This window comes from Antechinus flavipes, chromosome 4, assembly GCF_016432865.1.
Source record: "Antechinus flavipes isolate AdamAnt ecotype Samford, QLD, Australia chromosome 4, AdamAnt_v2, whole genome shotgun sequence".
NCBI lineage: Eukaryota > Metazoa > Chordata > Mammalia > Dasyuromorphia > Dasyuridae > Antechinus > Antechinus flavipes.
In genome coordinates this window covers 162,519,773-162,539,862 of record NC_067401.1, presented here as the reverse complement: position 1 = coordinate 162,539,862, position 20,090 = coordinate 162,519,773, and the positions used below count along the sequence as shown (strand labels likewise).

The window sequence follows — 20,090 nt, the reverse complement described above, 5'->3', positions numbered from 1 at the left end:
CTGTGGAGGAAGAAAGAAGTTGTGACCAAAGAAGAGCTAGAGATCATTATTGACCACAAAATAGATAATTTTGATTATATTAAGTTAGAAAGTTTTTGTACAAACAAAACTAATGCAGACAAGATTACAAGGGAAACAATAATGTAGGAAAACATTTTTACATTCAAAAGCCTCATTTCTAAAAGAGAATTCAAATTTACAAAAATTCAAGCCATTCACTAATTGTAAAGGATATGAACAGAAAACTTTCAGATGAAGAAATTGAAAATATTTCTAGTCATATGAAAAGGTGCTCCAAATCACTATTGATCAGAGAAATGCAAATTAAAGACAACTCAGATACCACTACACACCTTTCAGACTGGTTAAGATGATAGGAAAACAATGACAAATGTTGGAGGGAATGTGGAAAAACTGGGCCACTGATACATTGTTGGTGAAACTGAATGGATCCAACCATTCTGGAGAGCAATTTGGAACTATGCTCAATAAGTTATCAAACTGGGATTATTTCCCAAATAGAACTTTAAAGGAGGGAAAGGAACCCACATATGCAATAATGTTTATGGCAGCACTTTTTGTAGTGGCGAGAAACTGCAAACTGAGTGGACGCCCATCAAATGGAGAATGGCTAAGTTATGGTATATGAATGTATGGAATATTATCGTTCTGTAAGAAATGAACAGCAGGATGATTTCAGAGAGGCCGGGAGAGACTTACATGAACTGATGCTAAGTGAAATGAGCAAAACCTGATCATTTATCATGGCAACAAGAAGATTATACAATGATAAATTCTGATGGACATGGCTTTTTCAAGAGATGATTCAAACCAGTTCCAATTGTTCAGTGGATGAAGAAAGCTATATACACCCAGCCTGGGGGAACTGAGTGTGGACCACAACATAGCATTTTCATGCTTTCTGTTGATGTTTGCTTGCATTTTGTTTTCCTTCTCAGTTTTTTTTAAAGATCAGATTTTTCTTGTGCAGCAAGATAACTGTATAAATATATATAACATATATTGGATTTAACATATATTTTAATATATTTAACATGTATTGGACTACCTGCCATCTAGGAGAGGGGGCTGGGTGGGAAGGAGGAAAAAATTTGGAATAGAAAGTTTTGCAAGAGTCAATGTTGTAAAATTACTCATGCATATGTTTCGTAAACAAAAAAATTTAATTAAAAAAAACCACCATAAAAAAGAAAGTTAGCAGACACCCGGGGGAAAAAGAAAAAGGGAAAAAAAAACCTGAAAAGTCTTCCTCTAACTCAAAGTGAAATGAATTGTATACAAAGTAATAGCAATGATCTGGGAAAACCAGCTGTAAATGACATTGCTATTCTCAGTAGTACAATAATCCACAACCACTCTGAAGGACTTACAATGAAAAATTATATCCTTACCCAAAGAGAAGGGACTGATTTGTGTCTGAACACAGATTTTTCTTGAGGGTTTTTATTTTCATTAGAGTGGGACATATTTTCTTTCCCAACTTGACTTTTATGAAAATGTTTTTACATAACTTCACATGTGGTTTCTTAACTGTCAATGAGGATAATGGAAGAAAACCCAAAACCCAATTTTTTTTTAATATAAGAAAAAAAATTTTTTTTGAATGTAACTGGGGAAAAAATATTAAATATTAAAAAAAAAAAAAAAAAAAAAAGGTTAGCCCAGGATTAAAGGAAGAGGTTGCCTAAAAACATGTAAAAATTTTTTTAAATGCTCAGAACTCAACCTCCTTACCTAATGGTTTGGGAATCTATAACAGTTTTGTTTAAAACTCAGTATCCATTTGAGAGTCCTCATCAGCAAAAAGGTAATAAGCATTTATTAAGTGCCTACTAAGTTAAAGGCACTAAGTGATTTACCTCATTTGATTCTCAGAAGAGCCTCATAAGATGGATAAAACAAGTGTCTTGAGGTAGGTTTTAAACAGTCTTTCTGATGGTAGACCAGTGGTCTTTACCCTACATGACATCTCGTTGCTCCATCAATATTTAATTTTCATTTACTTATATTGTGTTTCATGAATTTGCATTTTAGGCTGAAAGTTAGAGATGATGCCACATAGGGCAAAATTACCAAGTTCTTCTATAATGTCTCTTGGCAATCCTATCAAAAATGAAATGACAGAAGAACTATCATTCTCAGTTTAGCATTTTTAATATGGTATTTGGATATATTAAGTTTAAGATCCCCGCTTGTGGTGACAAGGTAAACAAGATTAACCTAGACTCTTACCTGATGAGAATAATGTCACTATAAAGAAATCTTCAGAGTAAGATCTTGAAAACAAGATACATTTTTTCATGTATCTCACACAGAATAGAAATGCGGCCATTTGGCTTTCCTATCCCAAATCCGGTTTTATGTTACTTTCATTGGAAAGGGAAATGGAAATGTATAAAGGAGATTAGAAGTAAGCATTTGGAATACCTAGACAAGAGGTAATACCACATCACCCAAGCTCCTTGGTGTGGCTCCCATGTATCAGGAGAAAAATTAAGAAGCAAACTGTTGTCTCTCTTATAAGGCATATCAACAGTGTGATCTTCCTGGATCAGCTGGTTCTGCAATAGGCTGGATTACTTAGATAGCAAGAACTGGCAGCTTTTAGCAGTTTAAAATGATAAATAAAATATTACATAAACTCAGGTTAGCTTCAGTGTTCCAACAAGAAGTAGAATAATTTTTAAAATATGTGACTTAATGGCATCTTTATGGGCATGAAAATTTCAGCCATGCTCAATATTGTATTAGGTACTTTTTTTTTCATTATCTTGGCATATCCAGCCAAAAACATTCATAGCCTTCAAGTACCCACACAGGTATCTTTGAAGCAGTGAGTCAGTGAGATGCACCTTTAATCAAAAGGCATTTTATTAAGTCCCTACTATTTTAGGCATTTATTAAGCACTACATGTTAAAGATACAAAGAAAAAATAAAGGTTCTGTCCTCAAAAGTTTTACATTGGGAGTGACAATACAAAAAAAGTATACCCAGAATAAAAAATGTAAATTTGTGTGGGTGTGTAAAAGCAGAGAAAATTTACAAAGAAATGTTGATAAGAGTTTTTAAAGAGAAAAAAAGAGTCCTAAGTAGAAGAGCATTGTAGATATAAAGGACAGTCAATGCAAAGGCAATGGAGTATCATATTTGAAGAGCAAAGAGAAGGCCAATTTGCCTATAGAGAAAAATGCATATCTGCTGAAAGGGGAGTATGTAATGTTAAAACAACAATGAGGAAGGAAACAAAGGCTGAAGCAAAACTGCAAATGGCTTTAGAAGATAAACTGAAAAGAAGAGGGACATAGACTTACAATTAAGAAAAATCACTTCGGTGCCTGTGTGAAAGATGGTTTGGAAAGGAAGAGGCAGGAAAAAGTCAAGAAGAAACAAAGTCTTAAACTAAGGATAATGTCTACGTGAATTAAAAAAGAGGGTGCTAAATGTGAAAACTATTTTGATGGCAAAAGATAAAATCTGGTAATTGATAGGACACATAGAACAAGGAATCAAATTTTATTTGTAAGGTTATAAACCAGGCTTATTGCAAGAATGGTATTATCAAGGTAGAAACAGGGGAGGAGTTAGGAAGAAAGGTGGATAAAAAGGAATTCAGTTTTGGACCCATATGTGCTTATGGAACTTTCATTTTGATACATTTAACAGACAATATGAAAGTTCAAGAGAGGCTAGGGCAATACATGCAGACTTGGAAGTCATTAGTATAGAGATAATAATTAAATCCATGAGAGCTAATGAAAGACTACAGAAAGAGAATAAAAGGGGACAAAGGAAACAAGAATGTTGGGACATAGCCACAGTTAATGATACGATATGGATGATAAAGAGCCAAGGAGGCTGAGAGAAAAGCAGTCAAATAGGTTGAAGAAGAACCAAGTGACAGCAGTGTCACAAAAAACCTGAAAGAAGCAGCTGGTACCTCTGTGGATACAGCACTCCACCGAAGTCAGGAAAATCAGAGTTCAAATCCAAGCTCAGACACCGTCTAACTGTGTGACCCTGGATAAGTCACTTACCTTTTGATGTACCCAATGGAAAAGGAAATGATAAACCCCTCTGGTGTCATTGTCAAGAAAACCAATGGGGTCATGAATGAATGAAACAACTGAACAAAGGAGGGAAGAGTAGAACAATGTTAAATGCTGAAGAGGACCACTGAGCAAGGCCATGGGGTTTAGCAAATAAGAGATCACACATCATTATGGAAAGAGCAGTTTCAGATGAGTCAGAGGCCAGATTACACAGGTCTGAGAAGTTAAAGAAGAAAGGGAGTGGAAGCAATGGTTCTACAATGGTTCTAAATAGTTTGGCCTTGAAACGAGACAGAATGGTTGCTTGCAAGTTCTGTGAGGCTGTTTTTTTAAGATGGGTGAGACTCTCGGGAAGAATCTCGTAGATAAGGGAGAGATTAAAGATTAGAGAGTTGATGATGCAGGACACAATCTACTAAAGACAGAAGAGATGAGATCAAGACTACAAGTAGGAGGGTTGTCCCTACTAAGACACCTTTTTTTTTTTTTCAGACAATGGAGTAAGGAAGAAGATGCTATCATCCAGAAGTTTTGAGGTGAGGAGGAAGCACATGGTAAATAATGTCTGTAAATTACTTAGCTGAGAGGGGAAAGGGAATGTATGAGAAACTTAAGAAAAGGTTTAGGGCAGCCTAAAGGGAATAAGGTGAAAAATTAGTTACAGATGAGTAAAAGGCACATCCTGCTGAGATGAGAGCCTAGCTGAACTCAATTAATCCAATTTATAGTGGATCCAAATACTTTGTCAACTTAAGGAAGAAATCATTGCTCTGGGTTAAGAAAAGAGAGCCAAGAAAAAAAAAAAAAAGAGTATCAATTTCCAGTATCTCTTAACCTTCTAGAATCCTGGTTTTCAGTAAAAAGAAAATGTAAAATGAATTTTAACATCTCGCTAGGACAAGTAATCCTTTGTCTTCTTAGCTATTTGTTTAAATAGCTAAACCATTTGTTTAAAACAGGAGCTTTTACTCTGAGGTCAAAAGATACTTCAAGAGACATATGAACTTTAAAAAAAAGCAAACTATTTTAATATAATTGGTTTCCTTTTTGGAATCCTACATATAGTTTTTTTCCCCCTTTAGCATTTTGGACAAACTCAGCCATCAGGTCCTTCTGTGGTTGTGCTTTCATAATAAAGAATACCAACCTCAAGCTTGGGGTTAGCTGCTTTTGTTCTTAATTCTATCAAAAGTTGTTCCACAAATGAAGCTGGCATTGGATTCCTCAAATCTTGTGAGATTCTATCTTGGTTTTTCTAAACTACTTGATGATATACCAGAATATCCTATAGCAACTCTTGCAGGTCCCAGGGCTCAGAAGGAATTCTCCATCTTCCACAAAGGACAAGGGAATGTGCTCAGAATTTAGGTAGAAATCCAGATATCAAACTATAGGTATTATCAACAGGGAATATGGGTCTCACATTCCTTAATCCCTTGCTCCTGAACCAGAGGGATAAAGTTACAGAGGACAAGAAATGAATACCTATAAGAATAATGAAAATTTTCTTAAAAGAAACCATAGTGGAATGAACTGGGTTTTTAGGCAAAAGAAATATTAACTCAACTAGCCAAGAGACATAGCATTATGAAGTGGTACAGGGGAGATTACAATATTTTATGTTGAAAGAGTATAAAGCAGATTAAATCTATATTAAAACATTCCTGTTTATTCTAAACAAACTTACTACCAAAATTAATGCTAATAGAAGCTTTTTTAAACACCTGGGTTTGGATGACGTAAAATTTCTCAGCTATAAAATGGGTGAAGCATCAATCCTAATTTTTTCATTTGATTTCAGGCACTGTGTTTTAGGATTAGAATAAATCAATATAAACTTCAATGAAGTACTGTATTAGGAATATCTCCACTCCCCACCCCCAAAATTTGGATGGACAAGAAAAGTACAAAAATCATATCTGAATAGTGGTTATTTTTTAAAAGATTTCTCTTAAAAGGAACAATGTTCATTTGTCAGGTTTCCAATGTTCAACCTAAGTTCTTGTACAAACTAAGAGATTCAGTCCTTGCTGAAATTAGTGCTTAAGATTCACTCTGCCAGTTGCCTAGACAAATGCCACATACATAACTCTTCAGGGTGCTGGGCATACTATTAAAATTTCCCATTGTTCTACCCCTGGTCTACTACTTTGACATCACCATTATAAACTCAACTGAATCTCATGTCTCATTCCTCTCCAGGCTATACTCTGAATTTCCGCCTCTACCATAACTCTTCATACTGCAACCTGGAGTTCAGACATTGGGAGTACCTTCTATCCTTCAGCTTTCTCAGCTTCTTCCTCTAGGTAGATAGCTCTTCCAAGAACTTCCATATCAGAAGAGTATCCAGAGCAGACATGTCTCATTCCTCTCTAGAATGTATTCTGAACCCCATTTTAAAACAGATGAGAGCCATATTGTGAAAGGGCTTTAAATTTCAGCTGAGAATTTTGTATTTTTTCATATAGGCAGGAGATAGACATTGATGATTTCTGAGCGAGAAAATAATAGTCTGAGGAAGTGAGTGAGCATAATACCAAATTAGCAGGTAATAATTTCCACAAAAACTTTTGAAGTAGGTTTGGGAAGTTCCAGAAATTTACATGCCAAGCTGCCAAAGTTAAGTTTATTGTTCATATTATATCCAGTTTCTCCATCTGTTAACCTACCTATTTTCTGGACTTCCTCCCTTCCCAATTCTACCCCACAGATAGCCATTCTGCTATCTTCTATTCTCCAATTCCTTGCCCTCTTTGTAATGGTTTGTGCCTTGCTAAGTCCCAGGGCACTCCAACCAACTACTCTCCTTGGCTCCTATTCACATGTTCCTTTTCATATGTTGCTGCTAGAAAAAAGCTACCAGACATATTGAGCTGTCCAGAAATCTGTTATCAAATTTCAACTGGATTCTTACTGCAGAAAAGCCATTCTTTTATTCTTACCTGATTGTCTATCATACTTCCAAAAGAGGTTATTCTAAACTTTTTCTTCTCAAGTCTCCTAAACCAGCCTAAATCAGATCAAGACCTTACCTCAAATTTATAGAAAAAAGTAAGACTACTAACTTTGAGCTCTCTTTCCCCTATTCTCTGCATTTCAAAATTTTAAGAGTTGGCTCTTCACAAAGCCAATTCCTCTTTTCATGCTCTTGATACCATCCTGTCCAGCAGTTTGTCACCTCACTGTCCTTCTTAAATCTCCCGATTATACTCTACTGTTCCCAGAACACATCTAAACTTATTTGACTCTACCATCTCCAAGTTGTTATCCTGTATCTCTCTCCTTCCTTTCATAACCAATCTCCTTTTAAAAAGAAGCAATTTACATTCACTGATCCTACTTCTTCCTCTCCTCACTTACTACTCAAACGCCTGCAATTTTGGCTTCTGATCTCATTACAATTGTTTTCTTTAAAGTAACCAACAGTCTCTAAGAGTCAAATCTGATGGCCTTTGCCCCATCAATCTATTCCTTTTGACTTCTTCAAGGACTTGACACTACTGTCTCCTCTTCCAGGATTCTCTTCTTTGGGTTTCTGTAACACTACATTCTCTAGGTTTTGTTCAACATGTCACACTGCTCCTCCTCACACTCCATTGTACCAGTTCATCTTTCTTATCATGTACTCTAAAATCCAAACACTGTGGTTCCAGGTCCCTCTTCTTTCTATACACTTCTTTGTGATTCTATTAACACCCATGGATTAAAGGATCACTTCTAGGCAGATGATTTTGAGACCTTAATATTTACATACATTTCCATCTGGAATACTTTATTGTATATTTTCAACATATCCAAAACTAACATATCTTCCTCCTCTCTCTTTCATACACACCATACTTCATTTCCTAATTTTCTTCAAGGGCACAAAACATCCAAGTATTCCAGATTTGGAAGTGATCTTTAACTCAATTTCCCTCACCTTACATACCTAACCAGTTGCCAAATTTATAGCATCTTTCATTTCTGTTCTCTCTACTCACAATCACTATTCTACTTCATTTTGATGATATTTTACTTGAAGTATTTCAACAGCTTCCTAATCAATCTTCCTGCCTCAAGTCTCCCTACTCTCCAATGCATTCTCCATTCCTAGTGATATTCCTAAAGCACAGGTATAACCAAGTCACTACACCACTCAAAAAACTCCAGTAGCTTCTTCTAGAATGAAATACTTGCAGAATCAAATATAAACTATTCTTGTTTGGACATTAAATTCTGGCTCCAACTTAATTCCTTAGACTTAAAAGTTAATCTCTTCTGTACACTTATCAGTAGAATCAAACTAGCCTCATGTACAACACAACAGGCTAGTCTCCTCCCATGCCTTCAATGTACTCCCTTTTCTCTTTCTTAGAATCCTTTATTTCTTTGAAAACTCAGCTCAAATGCTACTTTCCATGAGATCTTTCCTGATATTTAAAACCATTGTTTCTTTTGCCCCCAATTTTCCTTTTATTATGTCATCTTCACCAATAAAAATGTTAAGCTCCTTGAGGTAAGGGATATTTTGTTTTTGTCCTGTAGCCAGTGGCACAAAGTGTTTACTAAAAGAATGATGTGCTGGTTTTTCACCCAGTAATACAGGTTCAAAGGAAACTAAAGCAGATTGGTAATGTCATAAAATGTAAGAAGCCATCACACCTCTCATTTTGGAATAAGGAAACTGATACCATTTGATTTGCCAAGTTGCCTGCCTTTCAATACAATGTTCTTTATATATTGTATATCTTGAGATCTCATCTCCCCAGGAAAAATAGAGGAGAGGAAAAAATTTTTTTCTCTTCAAACCTTCTTCCCTAATCCTAAAGCTTAACTCTATGGGAATATGCTTTGACACAAAAGTTCAATTTTCCTCTTTATTGTATTTTGTCATACCTCCTCCCTGCATCATTTTGTAGATTTTGCTCTCAATATGGAGCTGAGGGTGTTTGGTTTTGACACATTCGAGCTTGATGGCAACTTCTTCTCCTGCAGCAATGTCAGTACCTAATGGGGAAAAAAAGTTATAACATTAATTACTTGGATTCAATCTACTAGAAGGAAATTCTTGCTATTTTCTGTCAACTGGGTCTTTTTAAAAAAAATTCTAACTTATAGAAATCGTAATTACTTTTTTATTTTTTTAAATTAGAATAGTGCTTTAACACTTTCAGATCTAGTTAAAAAAAAAAAAGATTAAGTTTTCCAAATACAATAAAAACTCCTTATAACTTACTCAGCGCTTAGTATTTATTACAAACATTAAGTCATGTGGGTTTTTAATCATAAAGACAAAATGAACATCTTTCTCTTTTTTTGAAGATTCTGTAAGCCAGCTAGATTACTATGTTATGTTCAAACTAAGGCATTCTATTAGTTACATAGTAATTGTGACTATCTATATCGTCCTGTAACATGCTAACTTCATTTACCCATATTGTCCTCCTTAAAAATAGGCAAAGCATGTTTGTATTTAGAATTAGAATTTATTTTCTGGTAGTGAGATTTAGTTTTCACTAATCCATCCAAATAACCCGAAATTGATTATCCTGGAATCTAACAGCACACACCAAATGTCAAAATGTATGGGATGTTCTAACCATAATGCTAATGAAGATAAAGTTTCAATTTCCAAAAAGTCTAAAAGCCTGTTTCATGAACAATGACAGTATCTTACACCTCTAATAGGAATTTTGAAAATGTGCTAATGGTCACAAGGAAGACTAAGCAAGAGTGTAAATACCAATGCTAGTGCAAAACTTAAACTTAAAAGGGGAAAAATCCTGTGTTGTATATCCATCAGTAGCATAAAACCTATATAAGTAAAGAGAAGTCCTCGCAAATAAAGCAAAAGCACTTTCGTCTCAGGGGCAGCAAAGCGGTACAGTGGATAGAATGCCACCTGAAGTCAAGAAATTTCATCTTCCTGACCTCAAATCTTGCCTCAGACGTTTTGTAGGTGTGTGATCCTGGTGTCAGGTCATTTAGCCCTATTTGTCTCAATTTCCTCATCTGTTAGAAAAGCTGGGGAAGGAAAAGGCAACCCAGTCCAGCATCTTTGCCTCCTCCCTCCAAAAAACCAAACAACAACAACAAAAAACCAAATGGGGGTCATGAAGTCAGACATGACAATTTAACAACATTCTTTTGTCCACTTTTTTTTTTAAATTATAGCTTTTTATTTACAAGTTATATGCATGGGTAATTTTACAGCATTGACAATTGCCAAACCTTTTGTTCCAATTTTTCCCTCCTTTCCCCTATCTCCTCCCCCAGATGGCAGGTTGCTTTTGTCCATTTTTGTCAATCATATTACATAACAAGACTATCATCAAGTTTGGGGATAGAATCACAATTATTTTACCTGAAAATGTAAATTGAAATCTATCTCCATTCCAAAATGGAGAATACCAATATCTGGCCTAATGCTCTCTACAGAACAAGGTACTGATATCCAAATATTACAATTATTCACAAACCAAGCACAAATTAGTCTATAATCCAAAGCTTTACACCCAATAAGGCTTTGGGAATAGGAATGGATGACGGAGTACAACATTATACTCATGTTCTTAAAAATCCTAAAAGGCCACAGGATAAGAGCAGCCAAACAACTGACAGAGTTGAGCAGTCCTGGGATTTCTACTTAGTACTGCTACTAACGCTGCATCATTGAATGAATGGCTTCAGACAAAAGACCAGTCTTGTCTTAGTTTCCTTCACAACTGAAAACCTGTGGAAAAATCATGCTGTTTCAAAAGGATACAGAAGAAATATTTTTTTATTTTCAAAGTACTTTGAGCTCCTAAGAGGAAAAGTGCTGCTAATAATTTGGGTTGAAAGAAAAGCTATCCCTCTGACAATCCCCATGTCTTATAACTTAGTCATGTCCAAGAAACACTTAAAGAATCTGAGTCATGCTTTGCTCTCACTGAACTGTTCGTAGAGTTTACTTCTAGTAAAACAAGCCATTTGATCATTTATGAAAAATGAATCACTGGTCCCTCAAGAATGACCACAATTTTATCATTACTAATGACTATTGTTTAAGAAATTAATTTACCATTCAACATGGGGCCATTCTGAACATTCTCATTAGAAAACCATGAAGTGTTATTTAAATACACCATGACACAACTTAAATGAAAATCACAGTAAAATAAGTAGTAGAACAAATGGATTCAGTAGCTCTCCCCAAACCTTAACAAAATGAATCCACAAATTCTGTTAAGGACTTTTATGACTGATATTAGTTGCAAGATAATTATGACTAATCTATTAAACTTTTCTAAGAAGCAGAGATAAAGCTATGATACTATTCTTTTTTCTGTAAGATCGGCAGCACATCATCACTTAGCAGCTGGTAGGAACTCCATGAGTGGACAGTTACAAAGCAGCACAATAAGATTTTCTAAGGCTTGTTATCTTTGAATGCGCTCATTTAAAGGATAGAGGACACAAAAATATTTTTAATATTTTAAAATATTTTCACTGTATAGGAATTAACTTCAGACGGCCACCTTCAGGAATAGCAATTTTTCATCCACTTTGCTGAGCCCAACAAACCATAGGTTTGAAAGCAAATAGATACAGCCCCAATTAGTCAAACACATAATCTCAGAATTAACCTTATACCTGCCTGACTTATACATGGAAAGGATAACCTGCTCTCATGATAGGCTAAAGGAATATATTGAGACAAGAACTATCTGCCACACAGATATAACAGCAGCAGTTATCCAGTGCTATTCTTTCTGGATAGATTGTCTCCCGTGGGATGTAGCTAACATATCAAGTCCAGTAGCTATAGTTCAATGAATTCCTTGACTCTCAAAAGTCACATACACAAACACCTATGAGCACCAATAAGATTCTCATATTTATCATTAGTGAATCCCTTCCACAGTAGAATTCTAACAAAATTCCATTGGAACTAGATATTTTAAACATAAAACGTGAACATAAAATATGTTGCTACGTTTGTTAAGTGTACCTAGAACACAGGTTTATGTCAAATAATTTCAGCTCTTAATCACTTAATTTTCAAAGTAAACAGGATGTTACTTCCCAGAGGACCAACATAAAGAAATAATCCAGATAGCTAAAATAATTGATTACTGACCTGAAAGGGAAGTTTGGCAAAAAATACTGAGGCACTGAGAAAATCAAATGTCAATTCCCCAAGTGCAGGACTAATTCATTTCTTTCTTTGTATCCCCAGTGTCTGCTACATAGTAGATATTTAATAAATACTTACTGATTATATAGATTCCACTCCAATACAGTGGAAGGACTGTATTGCAAGGACGTATCCTTGAATTCTAGAAGGCGTTGCCAGCAAAGTATAAACTATGATAACAACTACCAAATAAGCTAAAAGAATTTCAAATAAGGTTTGAGTTAAAAAACTTTTAGCTTAAGGACCAGCCTGGCTAAATATGGAGAGCTAGTTTTCACCAACACAAACTCAAAAAGACTATTAAGGTATGATGGATTCACAAATATCTACTCTGACAAATACTTAAAACAAATGGGACATAGCTACTAACTCAACATTAAGACATGAAAATATAGCAAATAAAACCCCTATAACCACCTTAATTAGTGACATAAGAGGTACTACCTGATGTGGTAATATGTATGAAATCAACAAAGACTTCAACAACTAGTAGAAACACTGATTAAGAGGATCATGGACCAATACTCATGTAAAGAAATTTTTAAAATTGCTATGATGGATGCTTCTGAGGAGCAATAGACAACACTTTTTTTTTTTTTTTTTAAAGTGTATTATTTGCTAAGTGAAAAATCAGGCACCACTCACCCTCTCCCGCCCCAATCAACTAGACCAAAATGCGACAAAAGCCAGAGGAGAATACTATAAAACCATGCCCCTAACCACTCAGACATGATATAAAGGGGTTATGTTACATTTTGGCTCAATCATATTCCACAAGATATATGACAATTGTGAAATGCTCCCAGCCTGTATTTTTGTGTGGATTTTTAAATGAAATGGAATGAGGTTTTAGACCTGAACCTTTAAGAACAGATTTAAAAACCAAACAGCTCTCTTAGGTCCAATAAGAAAACAACAGCAACACTCCATCATAACCCAGATAATGAATGATCTAGGAATTCTGCCTGGAATAAATATTGTAGTAAAAAAGCAGCAGAATGGTATATCATCTGTTGGAGGCTAACTTTTGCACAACACTTCTGGGGTCAATGCAAACAAATTTAATTACTGTTGAATCATTCTTCAAAATTCAGTAAGTCATATTGTCTTGGCAGTAGAAAAAAACAAATAAGTCTGCGAAGCATACGAGCATCTCAGTCCTATTTCTTGCTTTATCTTCACCATTAGGAACAGAAAATAAATAATTTGCAGATCTTTCATATGACTATGAACCAGTACAGTTGGCTTTATCAATAAAGCAAGAGTGTACTTTCTCAAGTAGTTCTACTATCATGTTCTGAGAAGCTCAGTGACCTAGAGGACAGGTTCTTACTCTAAAAAACTATCAAACATCTGAAAGAATGAGATGTTAAGTGGAAACTACCTATTTACCTAAACCACCTAACCTATACCAACCCCATCCTGGCCCCTCCATAAATCTTTCTATGTAATAACCTCTTCTAACAGCCAATAGTTCTTTCTTAGGTAGTCCCAAGCAAATTTAATGACCCTCTCTCTACTATTATGATTGTTAGAAATTATCTTACTTATGAATACACTGATTATTAAAATATCCTCTGATTCACTTCAATGGGTGGGACAGTAGATGTAATAGATTCAGAGTCTGGAAGACTAGAGTTCAAATTCAGCCTCAGACAGATCAGATGTGATATCCTAGATGAGTTATTTAACTTCCCTGACTCATATATGAGTTATCTCATCTCTAAAATAGGGTTAAGAATAACACCTATCTTCCATAGTAGTTGAGGATAAAATGAGCTAGTATTTGTACTTTATAAATCTTAAAAGTGCTAGGTAACAATAATAGTAATGATTCATTTCCCTCCTATTTGTCTGTATGACTACCACAGAACAGAAGTATAGGGACCATCTTTTCCCCCTTCTATTTGTGTCCCTCAATGCTTGCCACATTTTTGTGCTTGGCACCGGAAAAAAAAAAAAAAAAAAAAGTGCTTCAATATTTTTTGCATTTGATTACTACAGAACTCTAGATCTGGGGTCCTCAAACTATGGCCCACAGGCCAGATGCAGCAGCAGAGGACGTTTATCCCCCTCACCCAGACTATGAAGTGTCTTTATTTAAAGGCCCACAAAACAAAGTTTTTGTTTTTACTATGGTCCGGCCCTCCAACAGTCTGAGGGACAGTGAACTGGCCCCCTATTTAAAAGTTTGAGGACCCCTGCTCTAGATAATCCTTAAAATCATCCAAATTTACATTTGAGATTTCTTCTTTGGTTCTTTGGTTGGTATGAATCTTTGGTACAGACCAAAAATTTTACTGGTGATTTTCATTGGCTCAGGGAACTCACCAAGGGGAAATTTTGTTCTAATCCTGATTAACAATTTATTCTGCAATTTATAGTTTTAGAAGATTGCCTGGAGCATAGAAAGGTGAAGTGACTAGCCTAGAATCAGACAGTGTCAATACCCAAACCTTTCTCAAGATTTTTGCTGCCTCTCAATAGACCCATTCTGTGGTGGCATTATGGCAGACTTACCTTTCCACCCATGTTTTCCTTATATTACTGTTAAAATGATTTTCCATTTGATTGTGGGGATAGGGTGGCCTGGAAGAATGCAACATATGAGGAGGAAAGTAACTGCTGTGGATAATATATATTAGTAATCTAAAGTTAACAGAAGGGAAAAGGACATCTCAACACTTAAAATTGCAAAAAGGTTAGAAACTATCACATGCCACCAAAAAATTGCTGATAAAATTCAATCAAGTTTGGATAAGCTCTAGTCTATAAGTACTTCTGACTTTCTAAGTCAGAAAAACAATCAGCTTCAGAAAGAAAGCTAATCTACAATACATTGAACCAGGCCTCTGACTCCTAGTCAAGTTTCTGAAAGATCCTGCTTCTGGGCAAGGGGGTTAGTGTGGCTAATAGCCTATGTATTGTTGACTAGGACCCAGAAGCCAAGGTTAAAACAGTTGCCAAAAATCCATTTTTCTAAATATGCCAAACAGCTTGCATTTTACCCAATACACTCTGCTTCCAAAGCACTGCTGAGAATGCATCCGGCTGACTACTTAGATATAAATATTTAAATACTACCACCCAACTATAGACAAAAGTTTTGTTCAAAGAGCAACAGAGCTTAAAAAGAGGGATCTTTCTCCAGACTTACCAAGAACAAAGAATTATCTTTTGTCTTCATTTTTATAAACTAGCTCAATTTTTGTAATGCTATTTTAATGTTTGTAAGCTCCTCAATTCCTTTTCCTAGGTTGGGGGGGAAACCCAGAAAAGTAAAGGGAAAAAAGTCTTTAAAACAACAAGTACAAAGCAGAACTATTACAGAAATTCAAAATGATTTCCCCCTTAATGACATATAGCTAACAAAAACCAAAACTATTCAATACAGAAATCACTTTAACCTTTAAATTTGTACACTATTTTTCCAAGAACAAGCTACATACTACATTGGAATTACTTGTGAGAAATCCAATTTCTCAAAGAAAAACTGGGAAAAAAGTTAATATATATATACATATATATATTTTAAAGTTCCATACTTTCTAACTTAAGTCAAATTCAAGTAGTATGTATGGGTCAAAAAATCACTCACACATTGAATATTTATCCAAAAGGTAGCTTTTTCAGAGAAAATCACAAACTTACCTTACACATTTTGATATTCAAAGAATTGTTTCCAGAGTAGAGAATTCTCTGGTTTTGTTAATGACTAATTCTATATACTTGCCACCAACTATTTAGCCTTTCTGATTTTTTCCCCCTATCTTTAAAAGGAAGGTAACATTGATTAGCACTATGTAAAGATAAATTTAAACTAATTTATCTTTAAGTACTTGTGTATTTCCGTCTCTCCCCATCAACTGAAGGTTCCCAAAACAATGGCATTGATTTCAAAGTCTTTCCAAGTATGGTACATCCTTTTAGTATTAGAGAATCCTATCTGATTATTCTTAACATTCCTAGAGAATTTATCTAAACTTCCCCCCTACCCCAGAAAAAAAAAATTAATTGGTGGCAAAAGTTATACATCCATTGCCACTTAAACAGAGGAAATTAGAACCTAGGAAGGCTTCTCAGTCACTTACCCAAGGTCACAGAGGGATTGGATATATAGCACCCTGGGCCTTCTACTTTCTCCACTTAAGACTCTAATCATGGTTGCTACTGTTGTAAAGTTTATGTTTAGTAGGAAAAATAGGAACTGAAGCAAGAACGTATCTGTAACAAGGTTGCTGTAGGAACTGCAACTGTGGAATTTCCGGATTTTTGACTAGTGTAGTTCTCCACCTCCACACTGCATTAGCGTTGTTTTGACATTTTCCCCCACGAGTACAAAACACATGGATTAGGGAACACATGGGGATCCCAGAGAGAGCAGTAAGATGGGGCTGTAGAGTCTTCTGAAAGAGACATGGCCTTTGTTTATTTTTGGACAACACTGTGGAGAGGTAGCAAAAGCCCTACCCTTTCCTCTCTAAAAAGCAGAGACACAGTTACAGTAATCTGATCACCAGTCTCTTAGATCTTCCACTGGAAATGCAAAGATTTCCTCTGGTGCACTGTGTTACACCATACCAGGCAACTAAGCACACATCGCTCTCGCATATTTAGTTACTGGCAATTGCATTAGCCATCCTTTACAATAAATACCCCTCTTAATACCACATCTAAAACAAAATATAATACAGTTATTGAATTCAATTCCACAGCACTACTGACACAAAAATTTATTTCTCCATTCAAGCTTATCTATATTAATTTCAGAAAGCAATGTATTCCTAACTGTTCTAACTTTCAACAACGATTGCTACTTTTATCTCTTAACTTCAAAGCCAAAGGAAGCAGCTTGGTATACAGGAAAGTTTTAACTAGTCTAAGAGTCAGAAATGGGTTTTAGTTCAAGCTCTATCATGAATAAACTATGTGACCTTGAACAAATTAGATAAATCTCTCTGGGGCCTCAGTTTTCTAAACTATAAAAACGAAGAGGGGGAGGGGCAGCCTGCAAAAGGTAACTTCCATCTTTAACATTCATTCTAACAAAACCCTGTTGTTTTCCTTCTCCCAAGGGACAAACTTTTGCTGATGAAATGTGGATTAACCTTTCCCTAGATGTTAAGATCTTTCCAAAGGAAAATATTCTTGGGTCTCAAAGTCAGACATAGAATCAAGAAAACTTAACCATAAGACCTCTACCCCTAACTCCAAAATCATTTTAGGTTCCTGATCCTCAGACCAAAGATTTGGTCTTCTAGGGCAGGGTCAGAATTTGATTGGAGTGGGGGGGGGGGGAAGGTGGGGAGTGGAGAGCAGGATGAATGGTCTGAGTGGTTAGAACCTAAAATCGACATCAGAGGGGCTTAGATTTACCGAATAAGCAAATAATTCATCCTCATTCACCTTTGAAAAGGGGCTAAAGTAATTAAAAGTATTCCAGCACCGGACACTGAAAAATCCAAGTTCAGAGACCGACCCCCAAGCTCCCCTCTACGTCCCTCCCTCCCCCCACCCCCGTAATTAATGGAGATGTCAAAACAATAGTCCAACCCAACAGAGATTTTCCCAGGCAGGTGTCAGCAATTCAAGGTGCTCTAGACTCGAGTTCTTTTTCACCCAGAGAGCTCCAGGGATGGACACCAAAGGGTACTAGGACCGAGTCCAGGCTGTGGCTCAGCAAAGATCCTGGGGCGGGGTGGGTTGTTTTGCCTGAGCAAAGGGAGAGCAGCTAAGGTATACAACAGTAATCTGAGAAAATTGGGATAGAGGGGGTTATAGGGGGAGAGCATCCCCAGCTGATAAAGGACTACAGTGGTCCAGGAAGAAGGGCGGAAGCGACGAGAGGGCAGGAGTCTGGGACAGGGGAGGGGTGGGGGTGGGGTGTCAATGCGGGGCTGGGAAGGGGGTTAAGAAGGGAAGTCAGTGGGGAGGGGGAGCTGTAAGAAGCAGGGGGGTCGCAGCAGGAGGAGGAACGGGGTGGGGGAGGGTACAGGGTTTCAATCCTCACCGAGATAGATGTCTCCAAAGGAGCCGCTGCCGATCTTTCGGCCCAACCGGTACCTGTTCCCAACTCTCAGCTCCATGACGGCGGTGGCTTCGGCTCCGGCCTGGTTCGCTCCCCTCCCCTCCCGACCGCTTCCTGGGTCTGCGCTCCGGGGGAGGCGGCGCCGCTGCTGCCGCTAATGCGGGTCCGGCTCCCGGCTCCGCCCCCCTCACGGCCCCGCTTTCACCATCGCTTTCCGGCCGCCCCGCCGCTCCCAGCGCCTCAATATGGGGCGGATGGGACAGTCCGAGCGCCGCCGCCCCTGCTCCGGCCCCCGCCGGCCCCGTTCGCCCTCTCCCCACCACGGATGGACTCGGATCTTCCGGGCCTAAATCCCCCTTCAGCCGCCTAAAGGAGCCGCCGCCATCGCGCTGTGACGTCACTTCCCCTAGCAACCCGGCGGGGCGGGGCCCGCGCTGCTCTGGGGACACCGGCAGGGCGGGGGCGGGGAGAGAGGAGTGTAGGGTGCTAAAGCAGTCAGATCCTGGGGCGGGGCGAGGTAGGGTGGGGAGAGCTCTCCAGGCTCCGCGGTCAACTTGGCTGGATCAGTTTTGTCATGGGCTCTTGAAGTGCAGACCTGCTCCAGTGATTCGTTAGGGAAAATCTGGCCCTTACCTGTTTATCAGCTCACACCAATCTCCCAAGAACCACCCCCACCCCACCCCTAGTCAAACCTCTTTGACCCCTATAGATCTTTTAATCAATCTTCCACTAACTCTAAATCAGGTCCCTCCTTCCAATGATTATCTTCTATTCCTGAAACCCTCTCAGAGGGCTTCTGAAAAAAACCTTTAAATGGGAGGGATTAGAAGGTCCCAAACACCTTTCAATCAGTTCTCAATATCTAATATCGAACCACTACACAGAGAATGTGATTTAAGGTCTGTTCCCCATTATCACCACCACCTCATTCAGTGCCTATACTATAGTACATAATATATACACTATAGTCTCCTGTACGTAGTCCTCACTGGCTTCCGATAGCTCTGTGAGGGCAGGGACAACTCCAGATGCAAGGAAGTTGGTAGCGTCTCTCTTGGGTAAAGGAACATAAATAGAAGGCACCTTGGGTGCTGTTTCTTCTGGGCAGCTGGCAGGCAAACCTGTCTGGTTTCTTGGGGTAGATGGAGTGCCTTTTAAGAGGCTGAAGAAAGCAAATACTTTGGACTTCTCAGAAGTCCCGAGGGGGAGACGAGTTCCCACGAGCCTTTTAAATCCATAATAGGGAGAAATCTCTCTCACCTCAACTAGACCTGTAGGATGAAAAATAGTCAAGCCTGACATAAGGAAAAACAAAACAAAACAAAACTCAAGACAAGGAAGGGAGAAAGGGAGGAAGAAGGAATTGTGTCCGACACAGACTCTATAAGTGCAATCTCTTATTATTCAGAGGAAACCTAATGTCCAGTCCTTCTCCTGAATCTGGTTATTGGGTATTATTTGGCATTATTGTTATTGATTTGTCTTATCCCCTTGTGACATGGCAAGTTACATAAGGACAGGGATAGGAATTATGTTTTACCCAAAGTGTTTAATAATGTGTTAAATGAAATTGAATTACTTAAATGTGACTATTATCAAGATGTCTAGATAAGTATATTCTACTCCAAGCCTTACTGCTGACTCTTCTAGAACTTTACAATTTTAAACTATTCTGTACAATAGTGTACAGACCTCTTCACCTTGGAAATTTACTTCACCCTTGGAATTCTCATATTGGTATTGCCCTATGCCCATTTGAACCTCTCCCTCTGATTAGCTGATTATTCTCTAAACTCCGTTTAAGAAGAATAATGCTCTAGCCAACCA

At 37.5% G+C, this 20,090-nt stretch overlaps 1 protein-coding gene across 6 annotated transcripts in view; it reads right to left on the bottom strand.

Moving 5' to 3' along the window:
• The window catches only part of CSNK1D (casein kinase 1 delta), a 66,196-nt gene extending 47,637 nt beyond the window's left edge, over positions 1-18,559 (bottom strand). For 2 of the 6 annotated variants that reach the window (XM_051995309.1, XM_051995308.1), the window contains exons 1-2: positions 18,246-18,555; positions 8,953-9,063 (exon numbers count right to left, since the gene is read on the bottom strand). In XM_051995309.1, coding sequence (XP_051851269.1) covers positions 8,953-9,063; positions 18,246-18,321 — 187 coding nt within the window. In that variant the 5' untranslated portion in view covers positions 18,322-18,555. Of the gene's footprint in view, positions 1-8,952; positions 9,064-18,245 lie in introns of all 6 variants that reach the window. The other 4 variants (XR_007953367.1, XM_051995310.1, XM_051995306.1 and 1 more) reach the window with 4 other exon arrangements.
• Between the last annotated feature and the right edge of the window lie 1,531 nt (positions 18,560-20,090).